The following is a 22,644-nucleotide window of genomic DNA, read 5'->3' on the forward strand; positions in this document are numbered from 1 at the left end:
GAGCATATTCCAGGGACCATGGGAGCTGGCCCCAGGAGGGCAGAAGCTGCCCAGTGAGTGGCCTACATTGAAGTGAGTGTCTGCAAAGCACTCCAGCCCCGAGAGAAAGGCAGTCCACCCACCTGGAAGATGGGTCATTTCTGTGTGCATTCCCACCTTGGGCTAAGAGAAGCATGATTTGAAATCAAGCACAAGAACCCCATGTTTTCACCACTATAGGAAAGACACTTTCATAATTTAGAGTTCAATCAAATGTAACCCCCTTGAGGCCATCAGATAAAGTGTGTAGAGTCAGGGCAGCTTGTCAGGGGCCACAGGTCACTCTTCCTATTGTCTCCTAGGAGCCTGTCCACATCTTATAGCATGGTCGCCTGGGCCGAGAATGTCTGTTCTGCAAGGTTTATCCTGAGCTTGTTGTACACCCTTCTGCTCCGGCTTCTCCCCAACTCCTGCTGTGTGTCTGCAAAGCTGCCTGGCTCCTTGAGCCTCTAACCCACCCTGAGTTTCATGGTCTGTCTTCTATCCTGACTATTACAGATTATCATCTGACATTTTGTCCAGTCTGTCAGAACTGCTTCCAGTGAGCTGCCCTTGGGGTTCAAGAGTCAATATCAAAAAGACATCCCAGAAATGGTGAACATAAGCTCATTCTTGGTCTCTCTGTGCAGACCAGCACATTATCCCTTGACCCTCTCTGGCCTCTCTGCGATCCAGGACAAATTCTGCATTCCTACCACCCTCATGGTCCCCAAGTCTCCCAGAGTTGAATCATTAGCTGCATGATTGAACCCAGTCTCCAGCCTCCTCCACTCCCCAAAGTCCTGAAGGCTGGGCTGCCATCACTGGCTCAAATCCCCAACCCTCTAATGCTATGGTTGGCCTTCCCAGCATGGCCAGACCTAACCTGGAAGGACCTGGGGGACCATCATGAGTCCCCCAAGAAGCATGAGCTCAGCTGTGTTCTGAGAGGTGCACTGTGGTGACGAAAACCATCCCAATCACTTGGGAAACTTCAGGGTTAAGAAGCTCCACTCCAGATCAGATACATTCTTTATGATAAACTATTTTATTTGGCTTTGTCTATCAGGTTTATTTGTATTTTCTTTTCAGGTGGGACTCTTTCAACTTTGGTACTCGTAGTTTGGTTTCAGACCAAACCAATTCAGGATTGAGGGTCGGGGAAATAGGAAATGGGGCTTGGGAGAAGTAGAATTGCTGTTTCTATCCTGGCATTTCCACCTCTAATGGAGATTTGGTTACAGAGAACTCAAACAGAAATGACAGCTCTGCCCAGGTGCAGTGGCTTATGCTTATAATCCCAGCACTTTGAGAGGCAGAGGTGGGAGGATTGCTTGAGGCCAGGAGTTTGAGACCAGCCTGGGCCACATAGTCAGGCCCCATTTGTACAAAAAATAAATAAAAGAAAGGAAGAATTCCTTTTCTGATTTAAAACTTAATTCACAATTAAAGAGAAAACAAGCCAAGATTCTGGGCTCGCATTTATTCTCTATCTCACTAAGGTACAATATAGTTGCAGTCTACATTAGAAATATTAGTCTGCTTATAAATGGTGTTCATGGATTGGAGAGAGCTGTGTTTCTTAGGTAGCTGAAAGCACAAAACAACTTAATAAATTCCAAAATGTAATGAGTACATTTTTAAAATTAAAAGTATTGAGTATAATTATGGCTTTTTGTTCTGACCTGTGTGGTTCAGCAGTAATTGACGCCTAAGAGACCAAAAACTAGTTAGCGGGTGAGCCGGGTCACACTCAACATCCCCTCTCCTTGGCACTGCCTGGAGCTTTTATGGAGGGGCAGCCATCCAGAACAGCCCCATAATGGGGTCCTGCTCCAGATTCAGGAGACATGAAAGGTAAATACAGGGCCCAGGCAGCTCATGATTTTAAGGTTATAGAGTCAGTATTGGTAGAAACCATGCAGTGGGGTTTTGCAACTTTGTCACCAGTAAATCCCAGTAAAAACTTTTTTTTTACTAGTAACTTTTAAAATAATTTATTTGCTTTAATTGCATTTCCATTTTATAGCCTTGCTGATGTGTTATTTGCCATTTCCATGGGATTTAGTTAGTGATTTTCACCACATTTCCTTTTAAGTGCTTCCCCCAAATCCCCGTAACTTCAACAGAAGATATAATGACAATCTAACCTCATGCTGCCAATAAATGCAGCAACTATGTTGTCTAAGGATAAATATGGGCACTTTTGCTCATAACTCCAAATGGCTAGGGTGGGAAACTTTCACATTAAATTTACCAGGCCTTTTCCTGTGTATACGGTGTTTCCGTTACTGGCTTCTAGTTGTAAAAACAAATCGTTGTCCAAGTTTTCTCAATTAAAGAACATGTGTAAACATCTGCGTCACCTCTCCCCATTTACATGACAGTGTCCATACTTGTTTTGGTACCTAGCGTAAGGATTCAATCAAATTATAATCAGAAGAGAAAGTAACACTGTGAATGGTGAAGCTGGGTTTTGTTTGTCTTTTTTGCGGGGAAGAGAGTTAACATTTGTGCTTTTATGTTTTATGTTCTTCATTTCTAAAACATGACACACCAGGACTGTCTGACGTAAGAACTGAGGCCAACCATGGATTCTGATGTCTGTTTTCTTCTTTTTCCTTTTCATCCCGTTGAATTCAAGTGAACTGCCTCATTCACCTCAGAACCTCCTGGCCAGCCCTAATTCTTCCCACAGCCATGCCGTGGTGCTTTCTTGGGTCCGGCCCTTTGATGGAAACAGTCCTATTCTTTATTACATCGTGGAGCTGTCTGAAAACAGTAAGTAGCAAAATGAAACTGTCACCATGGATGATAATCAGATTTTCATGTGTGCGCCTAATGTCCTTAACCTTTACCTCTGGGTCAGACCCAAAAATACTAGGAAAATGGTGTAATGCTTTACGGGGTTTCAAAGACAGCCTGCCCTTCAGGAAAGAGAAAAGGCCATGCAGGGCCTGGGAGAGGGAAGGGAAGAAGTTCTTAGTCTCGGGGGAGAGTGGATTTGGGGCCCCATGGGATGTCCGTGCACACCAGGCTGCCCTGAGCAAAGCTCTGCATAGTGTCACTCCCAGGGTGAGCTGGAGGTGGGTTAACAATGCCTGCCCCTTGAGAGTTCACCAATGCCGCCACAGCTCATATCTTTGGGAAGTTTTCTCTGGTATAGATGTGGTGCCAAGTGTTCAGTACCCTTTTCCCAACTCACCTTCCAGGGCCCCTCTGTCCCTTTAGCGCCGTCCTTGGAACTCTTCTGCATGAAACATGTTTGTTCCGTGGGCTACTCACAGCCCTGGCTTTCCTCCAGCCGACAAACCCCTCTTCCCTTCTCTTCCCAGCTGGCTGGGTGACATGTCCCCCACTGTGCTCACCCACTCACACCTCTCTGCTCTGCCTGGAATCTTTTCCTAGGAAATCGCATGCATTCCTGTGATTTTAAATGGCCTATTTCCCTTGATGACTCAAAAATTTTTATCCTTCACCCAAGCCTCCAGGATCACTTATGGGGCCCAGTGACTTGACATCTGTATTGGGTTGTCTCACAGACCTCTCCAACTTACCTTCTTTCCACTGCATCTTTTTAATGTTTTTTTCACCTCACTCTTGCAGCCACCCTAATCTCCACACCCAGCACCCTGCATTTCTGTATTCCTCTGCCAGAAGCCTAGGAATAGTCTCCAGTTCATTTCCATGGACCCCAGCACTCCCCGCCATACACCCCTGCACCAGTAGTCCTCTCAGTCTATGAACTAGGATTCTGATTCTTTCCTCTCTGCCTCGGACCGCTGGTACCTCTTGCCAGGACCACTGCACCAGCCTTCCAGCCGGCCCCATTTCCTTTTCCAAACCATTTCCCTAACAACAGCAACACTGATCTTCCTAAGATATACCCAGACCAGGCCAGTTCCCTGTACAAGTCCTGCAGGGCTTCCTGCTGCGTGCAATATAGAAGCCAAACACCTCCCTCCCTCTGCAGCCTCAGCTCACCCTGGGCTACTGTGCTTTTTCTCCACACCGGTCAGCCACACAGGTCACATGAAAATCAACATGGGTTTGATGTAGACTCCCTCAATGGGCCAAGCATCTCATCTCACAGCCTGTTCCTTCCCCTGGAAACCCACAGGGCTATATTGTTACCCTTCATGGTAGATAGCCCATTACCTCCACAAAGATGCTCTCCAGCACACCAGCCTGATTTAACCTTCTAATACCTAATAAACTGGAGGCCACCCTCTGTTATCCCATCTGTGTTAGTCCCTTTTCATTGCTGAGAAAGACATACCCAAGACTACACAATTTACAAAGGAAAGAGGTTTAATTGAGAACTCACAGTTCCACATGGTCAGGGAAGCCTCACAATCATAGTGGAAAGTGAAAGGCACATCTCACATGATGTCAGACAAGAGAAGAGAGCTTGTACAGGAAAACTCCCCCTTACAGCAACCTTCAGACCTCATGAGACTTACTATCAGGAGAACAGCCCAGGAGAGACCTGCGGCCATGATTCAATTACCTCCCACCGGGTCCCTCCCACAACTCATGGGAACTCAAGATGAGATCTGGGTGGGGACACAGCCAACCCACATCACCCATCCTTTATTCCAGATGAGGGTCTCCTTCCCTGGTCCTTCCCCAGGGCAGAGCCAGACGTAGGTATCATGGCTCTTACCATGATCAACTTTATTTGGCCTGCGGTTGTCTCTTGATGGCACTGGTGTTCTAAACAGGATCCAGTTTTCAGGTCAGCTAGGAGTGGTGCACTCTCAGGTACCGTCCCCTGAAACCCAGCTCCCTGTGGGTCCCTGGTGCTGCTTACTTCTGTGGGCAGGTTTAGTCTGGGTTCTGCTGTGGCTCTTCCCAGCTCACACCAGCCTGGACACACCTCCTGCAATTATGGACATAACTCACTTTATTTCTCCTAATTACCTTTTATACACCCTCGCCTTCTCCTGGTAGAGGTTCCCTTCTGTTGATACTGCATGCTCACACCACAGCCACACCATTTGATTCACATTTTATAGCGAAGGAAATGGATGTGCAGAAACTAAGTCACTGTCACTGCCCAGGGCCACATGGTGATGGGAGGGGAAGATGGGATCCCTGTGCTGCCTAACTCCAGAGCCTGTGCTCATCATGAGTGTCAGGCATCCTCAGAGGAGTTTTGGGGAGTTGAGTGTCCCATCCTACGCTGCAGCGGGGCTTCATGGGGAGGCCACACCTGGGCATCAGTCTGTGTGGTTGTGAAGGAAGCTGTGCTGTGAATCTGAAGAACCGTTATTTGAGTTGGGCATCACGCAAGCCAGTTCACCAAGGGAGGGCCCAGAGGCAGTATGTTATTCTGTGTCTTGGGCTTCTAAGGTTACACCCTCCAGTCCTGGGCACCACCTAGGAATGGGGCCAGAGTCTAGGCCCTTCTCCACCTTGCCAGGGCATCTCTGAGGCTGGAGTCCAGGCCCTCCTTCCCTCAAGGGGGCACCTCTGAGGCTGTAGTCCGGGCTCTTCTTTTCCTTGTGGGGGCATCTCTGAGGCTGAAGTCTGGGCTTTCCTTCCCTTGCTGAGGCCTCTCTGAGGCCAGAGTCCAGGCTCTTCTTTCCTTGCAGGGACACCTCTGAGGCTGGAGCCCAGGCCCCTCCTTCCCTTGCCAGGGCCTCTCTGAGGCCGCAGTCCAGGCCCTTTTCCCTTGCGGGGGCATCTCTGGGGCTGAAGTCCAGGCCCCTCTTTCCTTGCAGTGGCCTCTCTCAGGCTGGAGTCCAGGCCCTCCTTCCCTTGCAGGGTCTCTCCAACTCCCACTCTGGACTCTTTCCTCCCAGAGATGGGGCAGGACAGAAACCAGCCTGCATGCAGGTGGCCATCTTAGCTTCCACTCAGTGGCTCTGACCAAAGGGGGACGGCCAGGGTGTTACTGATTCAGATAACCTCTGAGAGGAGAGAAGAGTTTCCTGAGGATGTCATGGCTGTGCTGCCTGCATGGAAAACAGGACTTGACAGTGATCTGGATGGAGAGGGCAGGACAGGAGCAGAGCTGGTGTCATCTGAATTCTGGTTTGCATCCACCCTAAAGACAGCCCCTATCAGGCACTGTTGCCTTGGGCTTCAGGACTGCGTCTCCTTTTGTCTTGGTGTTCCTCATCCCTTACACTTAGTAAGTATTCAGCAAATGAAGTGAAATCATTCTCTCCAGTGGAGTCCCCTCGTGATGGACTAAAAATTATAGTCATGGACTGTCTTCCAAAACAGAGGCATTCTACCTTCCCCAGTTTCTGTGAAAGAAGGCGTTGCTTCAGAATGCCTGGCAGCACTCTTCTCAGCTCGCAGTGTGAGTGGCTCCTCCAGCCAGACCTCTTGCCTCAGTGAGAAGCAGGTTTCGTGTGTAACTATCCAGCCAACCGTTAAATCGGTGAATCTGGGTTGGGCATCTGCTCTGCATTCTTCTGGGTGCTGGGTGCAGAGCTGACATGATCAGTCTCCACTGTGAACAGCAAGGAGCCGGTCAGAAGCTCTATCCCCCTCATAACACATTCTCTGGTGAGGTACGTACATAGTAATGTGACTGGATAGAAGGCAAGTCAGAGAAAGTCTTCAAAGAAGATGTGACATCAGACCTGGGCCAGGCTGGCAACGAGGGATAGCATCAGCAAGGGCCCCTCAGTGCCAGGACTCAAGGCTCCGTAGGAAATAGCTGCTCATGAGATGGGGCTAGGGCGTTGCTGGCAGTATGTAAGGGTGTTATCTGGGAAAGTTCTTACTCATTCTTGGTGGCTCAGATTGAATATCACTTCTGTAATGTCCCATTACACCCAGGCAGGTACAGTTTTTCTCTCCTTAGGACTCCCATGCCATTAGACACACTTCCCTTTCAGCACGTGCATCACAGTTCCTGGCTGTTGTCTGTGTTCTGGCAAGACCATGAACCCCTTCAGCGGGGGCAGGGTCCATGTGTCAGACTCTGTGCTCTGTGCTATGACACCGGCAGAGTGCCTGGCACACACAGGATGGCTCTATAGGTGTCTGGCTGCTTTATTACACTCAGAAGGAGACAGAGAACATTAGTCACCCCTGTTACCCTCTGGCTTTCCTGACGGGGCCTGTGCTGACATTTCCAGCTCTCTTTCCTTCAGAGCCCGGAATGTGGGTATCATGGCACGCAGCATCTAGAGTGGGTACCATGGTTGCCTCCTGCCTGTTCTGATTTCCACTGTGTAAAGGAGGCCTGGGACCTTGGCTGAAGCAGCCTGTGCTGCTACCAGCTGGTTGGTCCACGTCTTCCTACCATGGCAAATAGGAAAAGCAGCACCATCATCTGGGCCAATGGTCTGGTTTTTATTTTTATTAGCAACAAATGCCCTGAAGAAGCAGCTGAACCTGCTGGCTAATTAGAGCCAGAAAGAACAGCTTAGCAGCAAGTGCACTAAAATGGAAATTGCACTTGGCCTACACTCAGCATGTGCAAGTGGTCAGCACTAAATAACGCCATCTACTAGGTCTATCCCTCCAGCTACTCAGGAGACCCTCCACAGCCAGCTCCTCCTGGCAGGCTGACTGGGATGCTATTCTCCTGGAAGCCAGGGATCCTGCAGGGGCCAAACTCACGTGGTTTAGTGGGTGAGGCAGGCATTTGATGGCCTCTGCCCTAACCATGTTTCTGCCACTGCAGAGGGGGTTCTTAGCTCTATGGAGCAGAGCCTGGGGCTTAAACTGGGCCTGCATCCATACACTGGACTCAAGGTGCATCTCTGGATAGAAGATACACATGGCCTTCTGCAGGCATCCCAGGGGTTGCCTCTCCGAGAACTTTAGTGGTTCTTCTGCCCCAGGTGCCTGGGGCTCAAAGAGGGGCAGTGGTGTCCTTGGGCCTGTGTCAAGGTACTCACCTGGTGGATTGAGGAGGGCAGAGGGTCAGACCAGGTGGCAGATGAGGGAAGCCTGGGGGATCCCTGCATTGAAGGAGACTACAGAGATTCTTGATGGCTTGACAGTGGAGACCCTGTGACCAGGCTGAGAATTCTGTTGAATAATAAAAGCATTTGGCCCACTGTCTAAAATGCTTACTGAGTGTGATCAAGAATGATATTTTTTGAGATTATTATGATCCCATGGAGGGAGACTGTCAGATAAAAATTGTGGAAGACTTTACACTGGGCCATAAAAAGGCTTACTGGGTGTCTCACCTGGCACCCCTCAGGACTATCTGCTTCGCTAGGGACCCGCACTTTCCATTGTCTTTGGGCTACTTATCTCTGTAAATTGTAGAAATCTTATAGTAAGGCACTTTCAGTAACGCAAATTTCTTTTCCACAGAAATGCAAATAAATGCAAATTTTGTCCTGTAGAATATAACTGGCTATTGCTCTGCAGATACTGACCAGTTTTGCATCTATTCATAAATTCATTTTAGCACTATCAATATGTTGTGTGCTGTCTGCTTTCTCTTTTGATATGGTTGAAACATCTTACTGGTTCCCTCATAAATTAATGAGTTAACTAAAATTCTTTGATACATGTTGATTTTCTACTTGTATTAGAGCCATTATTTTGCCTTTTTAAAAATTTATTCCTTAACATGAGTGAATCGGCATTGCATCATGGAATTAGATACTCTTTAATGCAACAGTTGCCACCAGTTTCCATAGTAACCTTGGTATTTGGGAGGGGCCATCCTGGTTCTCAAACTGAACTCCCCGTGTGTTTTCCACAGGGTTGGGCAAAGGCATCCCACTGCTGAAATAGAAGGATGGTGGCCTTTTGCCAGTTATTAAGAAAAATTAAGTATTTTTCTTATGATTTTTTTCAATCTTAACACCTGCTGTTGTGTGTCTTGTGGTAAATGGCTTGTAGGTAACAAACATACTTATATTAAAAATTCAGAATCCTTCATTCTACTCAGTCCTACTGTTAGTTTTTAATAGGATGAGTGTTCATAATTGTGATTTTGTATTGTACCTTGTAATGTTTAAATTTAATTAAAATGTAAAATACATTTGTACTTTTTATTATTCAAGTTATACATGCTCATTAGTAAAAATTTAGAAATTCCTTAAAGCACAAAGAATAAAAGCAATCGCTACAATCCTGCATATGTCAAAAGCCAGCCCTACACCCAAGCCCTTGGTCCCTCCCCCAGCCCTTCCTCTGGGGCTTGGCTACATATTTATTCCCTCTCTACACTCTGTCTCAAAGCTCTCTCTCTCTCCTGGCTTCTTCCTCAAAGGAGTGAGCTCTGCACCTCCTCGCCTCTCACTTGTTCCATCTCCTCTCCTCTCCTGAGGCCATATTGTCATTGTTCTAAAGGGCACAGCCAGTGAGCACAGCTCAGTCTGCACCCCCTCAGTTTCTCTGCAAGCAATGCTCTTGGTCACTTCCCCCATACAGACCTCTGTTCCTAGGGCTTGGCTTAAGTCTTTCTCCTCATTCTTCCTTCTTATTCTCTCTTCTCTTGTCCATTTTCTCTGACTCACTGAAGACTCTGTTTCCCCTCCTGCCCCTAAAAGGTTGGAATTCCTTGCTTTGTCTCACTCATTTGCTGGTCTTCTTATCACACATGCCTTTCCTAGAGATCTTGTGTTCCTCCATGGTTTACCTTTGACCCACATGTCATAAGTCCCTAATGTGTGTTCCAACCTAGACCTCTTCCCTAAGCTTCAGATTCTTGTAACCAAATGTTTTCCAGACATCTGCACCTCCATGTCCCATGGGCTTATCAGACTCCAGCTCTCTAACATAGAACTCATCATCTGCCCCCAAAGTTGTTCCTCTTCCAAGTTAGAAATACTGTCAAGGCTGGGCACAGTGGCTCACACCTGTGTTCTCAACACTTTGGGAGGCCGAGTCAGGAGAATCACTTGAGCCCAGGAGTTTGAGACCAGCCTCAGCAATATAGCAAGGCCCCATATCTACAAAAAAAAATTAAAAAATTAGCCAGGTATGGTGGCTCAAGCCTATAATCCCAGCTACTCTGGAGGCTAAGGTAGGAGTATTGCTTGAACCCACGAGCTCAAGGCTGTAGTGAGCCACAATTGCACCAGGGCACTCCAGCCTGGGCGACAGAGTGAGACCTTGTCTCAAAAAAAAGAAAAAAAAGAGACAAACATAAGGTAATTCTTGACTCCTTCACCATTAATTCTCCCCAACAAATCAATCAATCAATTTTCTGGGGTTTACCTCTTGCATTTTTATCAGATCTACTGCCTGCCCTTCTTTGTTCCTGCCACCACTGAGCCTAATAGGCTGCTGCCTCATCCGTGTGATCTGCAGATCTGGGCTCCTCAAATCCATCCTTCCTTGAGCCACCAAAGTGAGCTCAGTAATGCAGGAACCTGACCAAGCAATCTCCCCTGCCTAAAGCCTTCCAAAGGATCTTCAGAGGAGCTGCCACTGGAGCTGGGCAGAAAGGCTTCCCCACACCAGCTGGTACTGCAGACATGGCACAAAGCCTCGTCCTGGCCCGTGTCCTCCCAAGTTGCCACCCTTACTCCCTCTGAATAGACGTTCTTGTTCCCTGAAGAGGGGATTCTAGGCTTCTTAGCATGGTAGCAGCACTGTTTACTCTCTGACCACCCCCTGCCTCTCCGATTTATTTCTAGCCACTCACCACTCTGCTTTTCTTGCTTCAGCAACAAAGCATTGCTCCAGATTCCCTGAGGACACCAGATATTTAGTGCTACTGCACCTTTGCTCAGCAAGTCTGGGAATTCTCACCTTGATCCTGCCAGCTCTGCCTTTGCCTGGTCAGCTCCTACTCAGCATCTCCTTTTGTCCATGGTTTACCTTTGACCCACCAGACCCCAGGCATTGACTCTGGTCTCAAAGTGCTACCCTATCTTCTTCCCCTTGGGACGCCACACCCAGCCCCTCTCCTGAGAGTGCCATCCCCATGTCTTCCTCTGCTTGTATTGTCCCCATCTGCTCCCCTGGGGGGCTGTCCCCATTTCCTCCCTTGGGGGTGCTGACCCCAACACCTCCCTCCTGAGTTGCCTCAGCAGTGCTGAATCAACCAATAGGCAAACAGCCTTCAGGGCACCAGTAAAGGCAAGACAGCAACACTAATGCAAGTATCTAGAAGGAAGTTATTTGAATGATCTTTCTACTCCAACTCTGCAGATAGTCTCCTGGGTCTTCATTCAGAAGGTTAAGGGTTCTGAGTTTCAGGCCTTCTGATGGTGGTTGTAGTTTGTGTTTTGATCGCTAGTATTGTTGAACCCATTCTGCGTTGGCTTTGTGCACTTTCTCTGCTATGGTCTGTTCATTTCCTTTGCCCCATTTATTTATCCAAGGCCTTAGGGGTTTTTTTTTTTTTTTTTCTGTCATTTGTGACAAGTATTTTTTAGTTTGCTTTTACCATTAATTTTTGTACATTACTTTTTCGCATACAGAAGTGTTTGATTTTTATGTAGTTAAATCTATTGATAGTTTCCTTTGTCACTTCATTCATTACTTTTGTGTTTGGGTATTTTAACACTCTCAAGCCTAAATTGAGTATTCTTAAGATTTTTGCCTTGTTTTTAAAGGTTTCGTTTTTAATGTATTTAACTCTTTAATTTTTCTGGAATCTAGGTGTGTTATATACTCCAGTATTTGACTTTTCCTTTCTTTCAGATGGTCCATTTTCCTACCATGATTTATTGAATAATCCATTTATTTATGGTGTTTCCTTCTTTGCATGTTCAGAGGACTCGTTTATACAAAAATCTGCTCTGCTGGTGCATTATTTAGTTCCACTGATTCATTATCTCTTTTTCTGCCAGTTTCATAGTGTTTTCATTGCTTTACTTCCAGAATGTTTTTTAATAACTGATAAAGCAAGTCTCTTCAGCTTTTCAGAATTTTGTTATTACTTGTCATAATTTATTCTTCCAGAAAAAAACTGAAATTATTTTGTTTCTAAAGTAGTCCCATTGAAGTTTTAATCATGTTAAACCTATGAATTGTTTTATGAGAAGCGACTTCTTAGTAATTCTGTTTTTCCATCCAGAAAATAATATGTGTCCCTATTTATTCAGCTGTTTAGTGAGGTTTGCAAGTTTATAACCAAAGGCTCTATACTTTTTTTTGTCAAGGTTGTCCTAAGATTTTGTCTCATTGCTACTGTGAATAGGAATTTTTTCCCCATTTCATCTTCTAATTAGTTATTGTCAGAACATAAGAAAACTACTGATGTTTAGGTATTGATTTTTCATTCAGCTACATTCCATATTCTTTTATTATTCTAATGGTTTTTCCATTGCTCGTCTTTGCTTTCAGGGTAGACAATCGTAACTTTTCCAAATAAAAAAAAAGTATTGTTTTCTTTTTATTTTTCCTATCTCACTGAGTTGGTTGGAATAATTTTAAATAATTGGCATAGCAATGTCTCTTGTTTTTTTCCTGATCTCAATGGGATGTCTACTAGGATTTTACTGTTATGTGTGATATTTGTTTGTTTTTTATTGAGATACAATTGAATATAACAAAATGCAGAGATCTTAAGGGGGTTTTGACAAATATATACAACCATACAGCCCACACCTCAAACAAAATTCAAGTCATTTACAACATGCCAGAAGGTTCTGTGTGGCCTTTCCAGTCAGTCTGACCCCTTCTTCTGACCTCTGTCACCATAAATTAGTTTTGCCTGTTTTTGAACATATAGGGAATTGTTACGGATCTTTGGGGTGTCTCTTTTCTAGCCAGAAACCTCTGGCTAGTGGCACTTTTGTCTGAGTTCTTGTCCTGCATCCAGGAAGAATGAGGTACACAGACAAATGGAGGGTGAGGAAGATGAAGAGGAGCTTTACTGAGTGTCAGCACAGCCCAGAGGAGACCCTCAATGGGTAGCTGCTCTCTGTAGGAAGGTCGGCCCATCGCCTCTGCAGCTCTCAGCAGAGAGCAGACCTGGAATGGGCGACTCCTCTCTACCAGCAGGTCATCCTAAGTGTTTAGCTCTCAGAAGAGAGAAGGCCCTGGAGAGGGTAGTAGCTTCTCTCTGCAGCTTTTTGTCCTAGCATCTGCAGCTCTCAGTGGAGAGGAGGCCCTGGAGAGGTTGTTCCGATGTCTGCAGCTCCCAGCAGGGAGGGTAGCTCCTCTTTACAGCTGGTCCTCCTGTCGTCTGCTCAGCTCTGGCTGAGCCCAGGGTTTTTATGGTCATAAGAGGGGAGGAAGTGCGTGCTGATTGGTCGTTGGGTAACCATGAGTGGGCCCGGAAAAGGCACCACAAGTTCCCACTCCAGGGGGACTGGCAGCTTTGTTCCCAGCCTTCAGGCCCTCAGTGGTCTGAAAGTAGGGCCTCATCAGAGACCTGCCTTCTTCTGCCCAGGAATCTGTCTGCCTCTTACTGCCATTCATGGCACTCATGCTTGCTCTGACTTTGCTCCCAGATCAGAGCAGTGCCAACAGCAGGGAGAAGCCAGGTAGTGAAAGCAGGCACTTCTGAGCCTGCAAGGGTAGGGGGGCCTTCCTGAGCCCCAGAGAGTACAAGAATGCCTGCGTCTGCAGCCACGGATTTTGGCAGCTGCAGCTGCGCCCAAGAGGGCAGGGATCCTTCCTGCTTCCAGCCCCTCAAGAGCACAAGGAGGCTCAGATCTGCGGCCATGACTTGGGCAGGCAGGACTCCTGCCTCCTTCGTGGAGTGGGAGGCCCAGATCCGCAGCCATGGTTTGGGTGGCTACAGGGGCACCTAGGGAGCTCCTGCCCCACCTCAGAAGAGGCAGAGCTCCCAGGTGTCCTCTGCTCCTGTCGGCTTCTTGGAGCGTGCAGCCCTGGCAGCTCCTCACTGCGGCAGCTGGCATGATGGCAACAGCAGGCTGTCTAGAACAGCTGGCTGCTGTCATCAAAATGAACAGGATACTGACCTGAATGAACAGTTTGTTTATCATGTAATACATTCCTTCCATTCCTACTTCTTGGATTTTTTAAAAAATTATGTAGGAAAATTTTTTATTTCTAAGCAAATTATTCTTAAAATAACAAAATACAACATTTAGAAATACCCCTACATTTATATGAGAGAATTCAGTATATGAATAAGCTTCAGGGTCTGGCATGAACTCCCAAGGCCGTGCCCCCAGGACAGGTTTCAGAGCTGGTGCTCTGAGGGACGTGGTCGTCATCTGTGACTCAGGGTTCCCAAGGCTCAAATCTGAAATAATGTACTCTTCCTTAACTCAGAAAACAACACTGTTTTCTATGAATTAGGAGTTCATCCCATATCTTCATGTTTTCTAGCAATGTGCAGAGGAACGACACCTCTGTATCTTCTGCATCACTCACTGTCTTCCACGTGAAGTTCTATGCAGTTGGTGCCTCCCCTACCTAGGGAATACTTGTTTCTCTGGAGGAACATGGGAGCTTCCTTTTGCAAGTTTGCCATCCATGTGCCCCTTTATGCCTTGGCTGCCAGGAAGCCCAAAGCTACCCTGAGTGCCTAATTAAAGTACCTAAGTCATTCCATCTGCTTAGCACATCTCTGAATTCTTCTCCCTTATGAGTTTGAATTAGTTTTTGTTTTTGTTTATATTTATTTCATGTATCACCCATTTTTATGCAGATTTTTACTTTAGAAGATCCTTAAGCTCTCTTTAAAAACAGGAGATATCAGGCCAGGCACGGTGGCTCATACATGTAATCCCAACACTTTGGGAGGCCGAGGCAGGTGGATCACCTGAGGTCGGGAGTTCAAGACAAGCCTGGCCAACATGGAGAAACTCCATCTCTACTAAAAATACAAACTTAGCAGGGCATGGTGGCATATGTCTATAATCCCAGCTACTTGGGAGGCTGAGGCAGGAGAATCACTTGAACCCCAGGAGGCAGAGATTATGGTGAGCCAAGATCGCATCATTGCATTCCAGCCTGAGCAACAAGAGTGAAACTCCATCTCAAAAAACAAACAAACAAATAAAAAAACCAGAGATCTCTCCCCAAACACACACACACACAAACACACATACACATGCACACATATGTATCATGTGACCCTCCTTTAAGAGCAGGCTCATGGGAAATCAGCCATCGACCTTCTTTCTCCCCTTTATTTTCTCTCTCACCATTCCCTTGGGTACAGAGCACAGTAAGTTCAGGCAAGTCTGCGAATCATGCATCCACTCCCGCCTGACAGTATTAGACACCAGGAGATACCTGGAAGAGCATGAGGTCAATTTGCAAGGCAAAGAACACTAGCAAAATTAAGTCACATATCGAAGAACACACGAGGGGGTGTAGGGTAGTATGTGCTCACTTGCCAGGAAAGTGGAACTGAGAATCAGGACCCTCAGGGAAGGGGGGTTCCCTGTGGGCAGGCATGGACATGGAGGCCCTTCAAGGTGGGCCTTGAGCAGAATGTTGGAACGAACAGGATTCAGATGCCCTGGTGCGTTTGAGGATACAGTGGCCAAGGACTCCGAGGCTTGGATGCAGGGTGGCGAAATGGGAGTTCAGGAAATCTCCCAGTGAATGAATTAGTAAGAGCAGAAGGATCTTTGAGGAGGAGAAGCTGGAGGCTAAAATGGACTGCTTTTTAAAAAACCATTTTCTAACTAATAATGTATTTTCAAGTACAAAGTAATACACACTCATCAAAGATGGAGAAATAGTACACAGCATATAAAGGAAGAGTTCTTATCTCCCCCCACCATGAGGGAGTACTGCTAACAGCCTAGCATGCATCGTTCCTCGCTGAAAAGGGACTCCTGTGAGGAACAGAGAGGGGCCAAATGATGCCAGACCTGAGTCTTGTACAACAGAGCTACACAAAGCTGGGAGCTAGGGAAGAGGGTGTGAAGGCACGTTTTTAGCAAGAGTAACCTGGCAGTGGCCTACAGGGAGCTGTTGTGTGAGGCTGAGGAGTGGAGGTGAGCAGGAGGCCGAGGGCCTGGAGCAGGGAGGTGGTCATTCCCAAAATGCTGATGGGGTTTCCCTAGGAAGGGACCTAGAACCCCAGGCCTGACCTGGAAGCAGGAGGCCCGCTGAGGCACACTGGTCTGGGAAGCGCATCCATGAACTTGACTGGACCATGCTGATTCTGGCATGAAATTTTTGGGTTCAGATTGCAGTATCCTCCAGGCAGCTTGTCCGTTCTCCAGCATGGAACGTCCTGGTGCCCACAGTGGTCTGCTGCTTTTTTTGTGCCTCTCCACCTCTGCTTGGTTTTGTCAGCTGCTGGTCCTAGACTAGCTTTTGGAGTACGTTCTCCTAGGCCCAGTGCCTCTCCCAAGCCTTTGGGGGAGGGGTTCTTCCTCCACAAAGAGAGTCTCTGAGCTGCATGGCTCGGTTGGTTCTGTCTCTGCCACAGGTGCCTTTTCATGTAGGGAACCCATCTGCTGTCTCCACCCCACTCTCCATGAAAGCTGCTCCTGGTTGTCACTCCACAATCTGTTAAACATCTCCCTTCCCTGTTGCTATTATGGACTTAAAAGCTGATGGGCTTTGTGCTGTTTTGCTTGCCAAAATGGCAAAGAGACTTTGTTCTTCATGCTTCAAATCATTTAATGCTGTCTTTGAAACACACCTCACACAGGCATTTTCTAATGGCCTCAGACTTGTTGGAGAGTATTTCATATTTTAGCTCGTCTTTCTTTGGGCTTTTGCATATAAAGCCTCGCATGTGTCGCATTTGTCCCCATTTAATAAATGCGTATCTGGGGAGACAGTATCTGTACAGGTGTTTATGAAGTGGGGAACCGTGGCTATGTTGGGAGCCCACAGGGGCTGAGGTCTGCTTCTGAGTTCACTTCCCCTTAGTTTTATGCCCTCAGGCAAGATGAGGTGAGGTCAGAGAGCCCAGGGTGGCTTCCACATCCTTGATTGTTCCTCACCTTCTGGAAACCTCTGACCTAGGCTGTCCCACGTGATGGCGTAACTTCCTGTGCAAGTGAGCCTGTGGTGACCATGCGGTGCAGAATACAGCAGGGCTCTCATAGCTTGAGCTCACAGAAGTCAGGCCAGCTTCCACCCAGCGAGGGCCCCCTGCTCCACCCACTGCCTGCTCACCATCTCCAGCCTGTCACACGGGTTTGCTACCATCAGAATGGATCTTCCACCCAAGGCCGAGTTCCCCAAGCTTCCGAATGTGTCCAGTCACCATTTCCAACCTCCTTCCCCTTCTCTGGAGGCAATGGCTTTTCCAGCACATCGGCCCACACCTCCCGGTGAGCATATCTCTCCCCTTGGGTCCAAGCCAAAGTTTGGCCTCAATGAGCCACCTCTGGTGTCTTGACCTAAGGTTCTGGAGGCCATAGTGCCCTGGATGTGAACAGTCTATGGCCTCAAAGCCTGTTCTGGGATCATTTTGGCTGTGCTCCTTAGCTGGGGGTTTCATGTATTTCTAAATATCTCAGCTCTTTAGTTCTTAACTTTTAAGGCAAAAACTTGGTGCATTTTAATCCTGACCTTGCAGATCTTTATGGTTTCTCTAAAGACATATACAACAGAGAAGGCCTTCCCAAAAGGAAGGATATCAAAATGTATTCATACTGTCCACTCTTTGGTGTCTTGTTTCAGGTAGAAAATATCCATCTACTTCCTACTCTTTCTTCCCCCTGTTCTATGAAGACTTTGCCTGGCCTAAGCCCCTTTCTTTCTCAGGCATCCTTAGTGGTTTATCCCTGTCACTCCTGTGGCCTTCATCTTATCTTCCAGGGTTGCCATGAACGGGTCTGTTTCACTATTTTCTTTTCAAACTGTGTTTGTCTTAAATATGTTTCATGCCTTGATAGAGTTGTGTTCATCTGGGGGCCCTACCAGTCTCCTTATAGGAGTATAGTCTACTCTACAAATGTATTTACCAGCTTAAGCTTGGAATTCTACAGTGTCACTAAAAATTGTGTTCCTTTTGTCATTGTAATAGTTTTTAACTAGAATCCTTCAGAAAACTTTTTATATAACCTTAGCATAACTAGTTGTTGTCTATGCTCCTCTCTTAGTGCCCAGGTGAGCTCTGACTAGACCAAGAGAAGCTTTTTCTTAGCTCTGGCTGTGCCCATCTCTGAGCCCAGGCTCCAGCCTGGAGGGGTGAGTGGATTCTGAAGCCTCACCCCAAGCAGTTTAACTGCATGGAGGCTGAAGTTCTTTGTTGTCTGGGCTTTCAAACTGTGTTTTCTGTTCATTTGACTAATTTAAGGGCACTTTAATGTAGAGGAGGAAATGTCATTCCTTCCACCAAACTAATCTCAGTAACTCACTGAGCTGAACACTGAGATACAGGTCAGAGTCTCCAAAATGTGAAAGTAATTACCCAAAGCACTGAGCAACTATGAGAATAGTTTAAAAAACAAGAACCGCAATATGGACCTATGCTTGTTTCATTTCATTTCCTTCTCATACTCTATTTTCCAAAAATTTTAAGTGAACTTGTATTATGGTTTATGGTATATATAACGTACATATACCATATATATATATATATATATATATATATAGTATATATACCATACACACACACACATGCACAAATCTGCTCTTCTCTTGCAAAACACATGACCTTCCACTGCAGGTCCCACACAGGGCCTCCTTACTCGCCCCTCCCCTGCCTGGCTCTGGACCAACCATTCATGATAGGTCTTTCCTTTTTCCTACTAAACTTTGTATTTTAGAGCAGTTTGGGGTTTATAGAATTGTTGCAAAAAATGGACCCCCCACCCCAGTTTCCCCTGTGACACTAGTATGGTACATTTGTCACAATCAGTTAGCTCACAGTGACATCTTATCAGTCCCTGTTCCCTTGCAAGCTCTGCAGACGTCTCCCTGATGACGTCTTTCCCGCTCTCCTGCAGGATCCCATCCAGGATCTGTTTCGTAGAGCATCACTCAATCAGGATTTGTCTGATGTTCTTCTCTTAGCCAGACCAGGGTTATGGGGTTTTGGGAAGAAGGAGGTAAAATACCATTCTCATCATATCACATCATGGGTGGACCCTGTCAACATGACTCATCACTGCTAATGCTCGATAGACCTTCCAGACATGAGGAATTTAACTTGATCTATGCCTAGGGTTAGACTCTCAGCAACACCTGCCTTGAGTGTGCAGTGCTACCCTAAGGAATTCAGCCTGCTTATACTCAATGCCTAGAGAGACACTCTGGTGTGGTGGAAGGGAGTCTCTGAGTGGCACAAGGCCGCCCTCTCAGTTCCATGGTGAGGGCCCTTGCAGGCATTGCTCCAAGACAAGCTCATCTTCTCCTTCATCTCTGTGGCCAATCCTGTAACTTCCCAGCTTTAAATCCTAGGCACCAGTGAGATGTGGAAAAACCACGGTGGAGCTTGCACAGGGAGCATTAATGGTGAATGGAGACACCATGAGCCTTCACTCTATCCATTTCTCATGTGGAAATGAAGATCATCGTCTCTCCCTCAAGGCTACTGTGAGGGTTGACCATGTACAACACATACAGGCATTAACAGTAGCTCCAACAGAGTGGGTGCTTTTGTTCGCTAAATAGATATTAAGCTCCTACTGTGTGTCAGGCACTCTTCTGGTTGCTGAGGACCAAACAGGGAATAAAATAGATCGCAAGGGAGCTTAGCCAGTAAATAACTCTTTAAATGGATAATCATTATTATTATAAGCTAATACTTCTATTTCAGGAGATTCAATATGCAGACTGTTGTAACCAAAACAGTAGTAGAATTAGAATTAGAAAAATAATAAATTTGCAACTAATCTTTCCACTTAACTCTGTAACCTGGGGGAACTGTCCTTGTTTTAATAAAAGCATGTTCATTCTCATTCATATAAAAATGCAAAGTGAAGCATCAACCAAATTACATTTTTCACCTGCCAATAGACAATCACAACAGTTATAAAATGCGCCATGCAGGCAATACTGTGACAAAAATAGTCACTTTCTAAAAATTTTTTATTATTAAAAGTACTAAATAAACACAAAAATGTAGCTTCAACCACCAGTAACATTTCAACCACATTTATTTAATCTGTTCCTCACTTTTCTTTTGCTAGAGCATTTTAAAGGAAATTCCAGAAATTATGTCATTTCATCCCTATGTGGTCAGTAAGCAGCTCACAAAGTTGATTACATCTAACAAAATTAATAGCATTCCTTAATATCACCTGCTATTCAGTTTATATTTAATTTTCCCTAAATGTCTTCAAAAAAAAAAAAAAGGTCCTTTTACACTTGAATCAGGAGTCATACGAGGTTCATTCATTGTATTGGTTGTGTCTTGTGTCTCTTAATCCAAAAACTTCCACCACCCTCCCCGATTCCTGACTGGGCAGAAACCATGACAGTTGTCCTATAGAAGCGCCTAGGTCCCAGATGAGGATTTTTGGTATTTAATTCATTCCTGCACCTTCTTCATTGCTTGCAGACTGGATTTGAGCTGCCCTCCATTTCTGATTGGTTTCATTTCTTATGTGACAGTGTGTGTGTGTGAATACTTCTTGGATATTGTGGGTACTTCCTGCGTGGAACCCAAGGAGGCAAATGAGACCAGCCACTCTACTTCTGGTGATGTTGAAATAAAGCCACTTTAGGTAGCCACCACCTGTGAAGGTCAGAAGTTATTTAAACTTCCCTGAGTCTTGATTTCCTGGAGCGAAAATCCTCCCCAAGTGGGTTTCTGTGGCTTCAGACCTGAAAGCACTTCCAGGCTGCAAACTGCCATCAAAATGCTATGTATTAATCATATAACGATGCTTTTGGCAATTAAGGAAAATCTTCTGGCTGGGCATGGTGGTTCACTCCTGTAATCTCAACACTTTGGGAGGCCAGGGCAGACAGATTGCTTGAGTCCAGGTATTCAAGACAAGCCTGAGCAACATGGTGAAATCCCGTCTCTACAAAAAACACAAAAATTACCTGGGCATGGTGGCACACACCTGTGGCCCCAGACTGGGGGGTAGAATGCTGGTTGTGAGGGGAGGGGTGGAATGGGACAAGACTGAGGCAGGAGAATCGCTTGAACCCATGAGGCAGAGGTTGCAGTAAGCAGAGATCACACCACTGCACTCCAGCCTGGGCGACAAAACAGGACCCTGTCCTCCTCCCAACCCTGCCAAAAAAAAAAAAAAAAAAAAAAGAAAGAAAGAAAAATCTTCTTTTAGAAAAAATTTTCCTTCTTCAGATACCTTTAGTTGAGAAAGTGGTAATGCTCTTTTTTATTGGAAAAAACTTGCGGAACATTTTCAAAAATTGGAAACCACCTGCTTTTTAACCAACAGCTGAAGTGGGGTAGTGATTAATTCCTCAATATTCTGGGCCTTACTACTAAGAAAACAGAAGTGTAGTGATGCCCTCTGTAGAACGGAGCCTGTCTGGGGAAGTACAATCCCTCAGTCTTCCAGGTCAGAGAGTCCCTGAAGGAGAAGAAAACAGGTATTAAACGTTTATGGGATGAGTTTCCTTTATCAAAAGAGTCTTCTACCCCTGAGCCTCCAAGACAAGCACCTGTGGCCTTCCTCTGTGAGGACCGGCTTGGGGAGGACCTTTTAAAGGGATGTTGCTTATTGATTGTCAGGAACAGACTTGCTATTTAAATTTTAACAGTTCTCAGCAAGCTTGCACTTCCAGAGCTTGTGAATGAGCAAATCTTTCCCAAACCAATTTTTTTTTTTATTTTTTGGTACAAATCAGGGTGCCCAGAGATGGATCGGGTTCATTTGTATTAGTTTTCAGTTTAATTTCTTTTCCTGCCAGACCTTTTATCTTCTAGCAGGAGAGGAAAAAGAAGAAATAAAGAATCCTATAGTTGCAGCAGGACTGAGCAGAGCCGGGAGGTGCAGAGGAGATTAATAGGCCCTGTTGTCAAATCAAACCCGGCAGCAGACTCTGGACATAACCGAGGCTGGGGTTATGGACTTTCAGGAGCTGTTTACACTCTTGAGTGAACAGACAGCCAGGATCAGGCAGGGCCAGGCTGGCAGGATGGGGCCAGGGGCAGGAAGGCAGTATCCTATCCTGCGGTCTGATTAATCGCCTCAGTCACCTGGTTACAACCGTTGTCCTTCTGACTGTCTCTGTCTGAAACTACGTTTGTTCATTGCACCTGACCAAGCAGGTGAATGGTTCACTTCCAGACACTGTGACATCTGAAGGAAGAAAAGGGTGGAAAAAGAGCTTTACTGGGTCCAGTATTAGTCAAGGATCCTGCAGGGAAAAGATGGCACTGCTGAATTAGAGCAATCGAGGAGGAAGTTTTAGAAAGGGAATGTTTGCAGAGGTGTGGGTGGAGAGGAACCACTGTTACCTGGGGCTTCGAGCCTCAGAGCTGATTTAACCCTTAGGTTAAAGAGCCCAAGGCAGATGCAGAACCCCAGAAGGAGAGATTGCATAGGATGCCCACTTGGAAAAGAGGAGTACCCTTTGGATGAAGGACCCAGGCAGCCTCCCAGTGAGGAAGGAAGAGACTTAAATTTGCTCCCTTTATCTACGGGAAGCCTCAGGGCAGGAGCCTCCAGGGCAGAGCTGGGTAGGGAGAGTGGAGCTTGGATCTAGGGAGAGGGAGCTATCCAGCACCCTGGGCCAAGCTTACAGCTAGATGCTTTCAATGTATGTTATTTCATACTCAGGGAGTCTTGGGGGTTATTGTTATCCCCCCATCTTTTCATCATTTGTTTTAATTTTTAATTGCAGTAAAACACATATAAAAAAAATTCACCCTGTTCACCATTTATAAGTGCACAGTTCAGTGGCATTAAACAT

General features: G+C 46.2%; 1 protein-coding gene across 4 annotated transcripts in view; it reads left to right on the forward strand.

The window, feature by feature from the left end:
* The window catches only part of SDK1 (sidekick cell adhesion molecule 1), a 948,273-nt gene that overhangs the window by 684,364 nt on the left and 241,265 nt on the right, over positions 1–22,644 (forward strand). For all 4 annotated transcript variants that reach the window (XM_039460606.2, XM_074390484.1, XM_074390483.1 and 1 more), the window contains one exon: positions 2,663–2,799. In XM_039460606.2, the coding sequence (XP_039316540.2) occupies positions 2,663–2,799 (137 nt within the window). The remainder of the gene's footprint in view (positions 1–2,662; positions 2,800–22,644) is intronic.

Source organism: Saimiri boliviensis, chromosome 20 (assembly GCF_048565385.1).
Source record: "Saimiri boliviensis isolate mSaiBol1 chromosome 20, mSaiBol1.pri, whole genome shotgun sequence".
NCBI classification, from domain to species: domain Eukaryota; kingdom Metazoa; phylum Chordata; class Mammalia; order Primates; family Cebidae; genus Saimiri; species Saimiri boliviensis.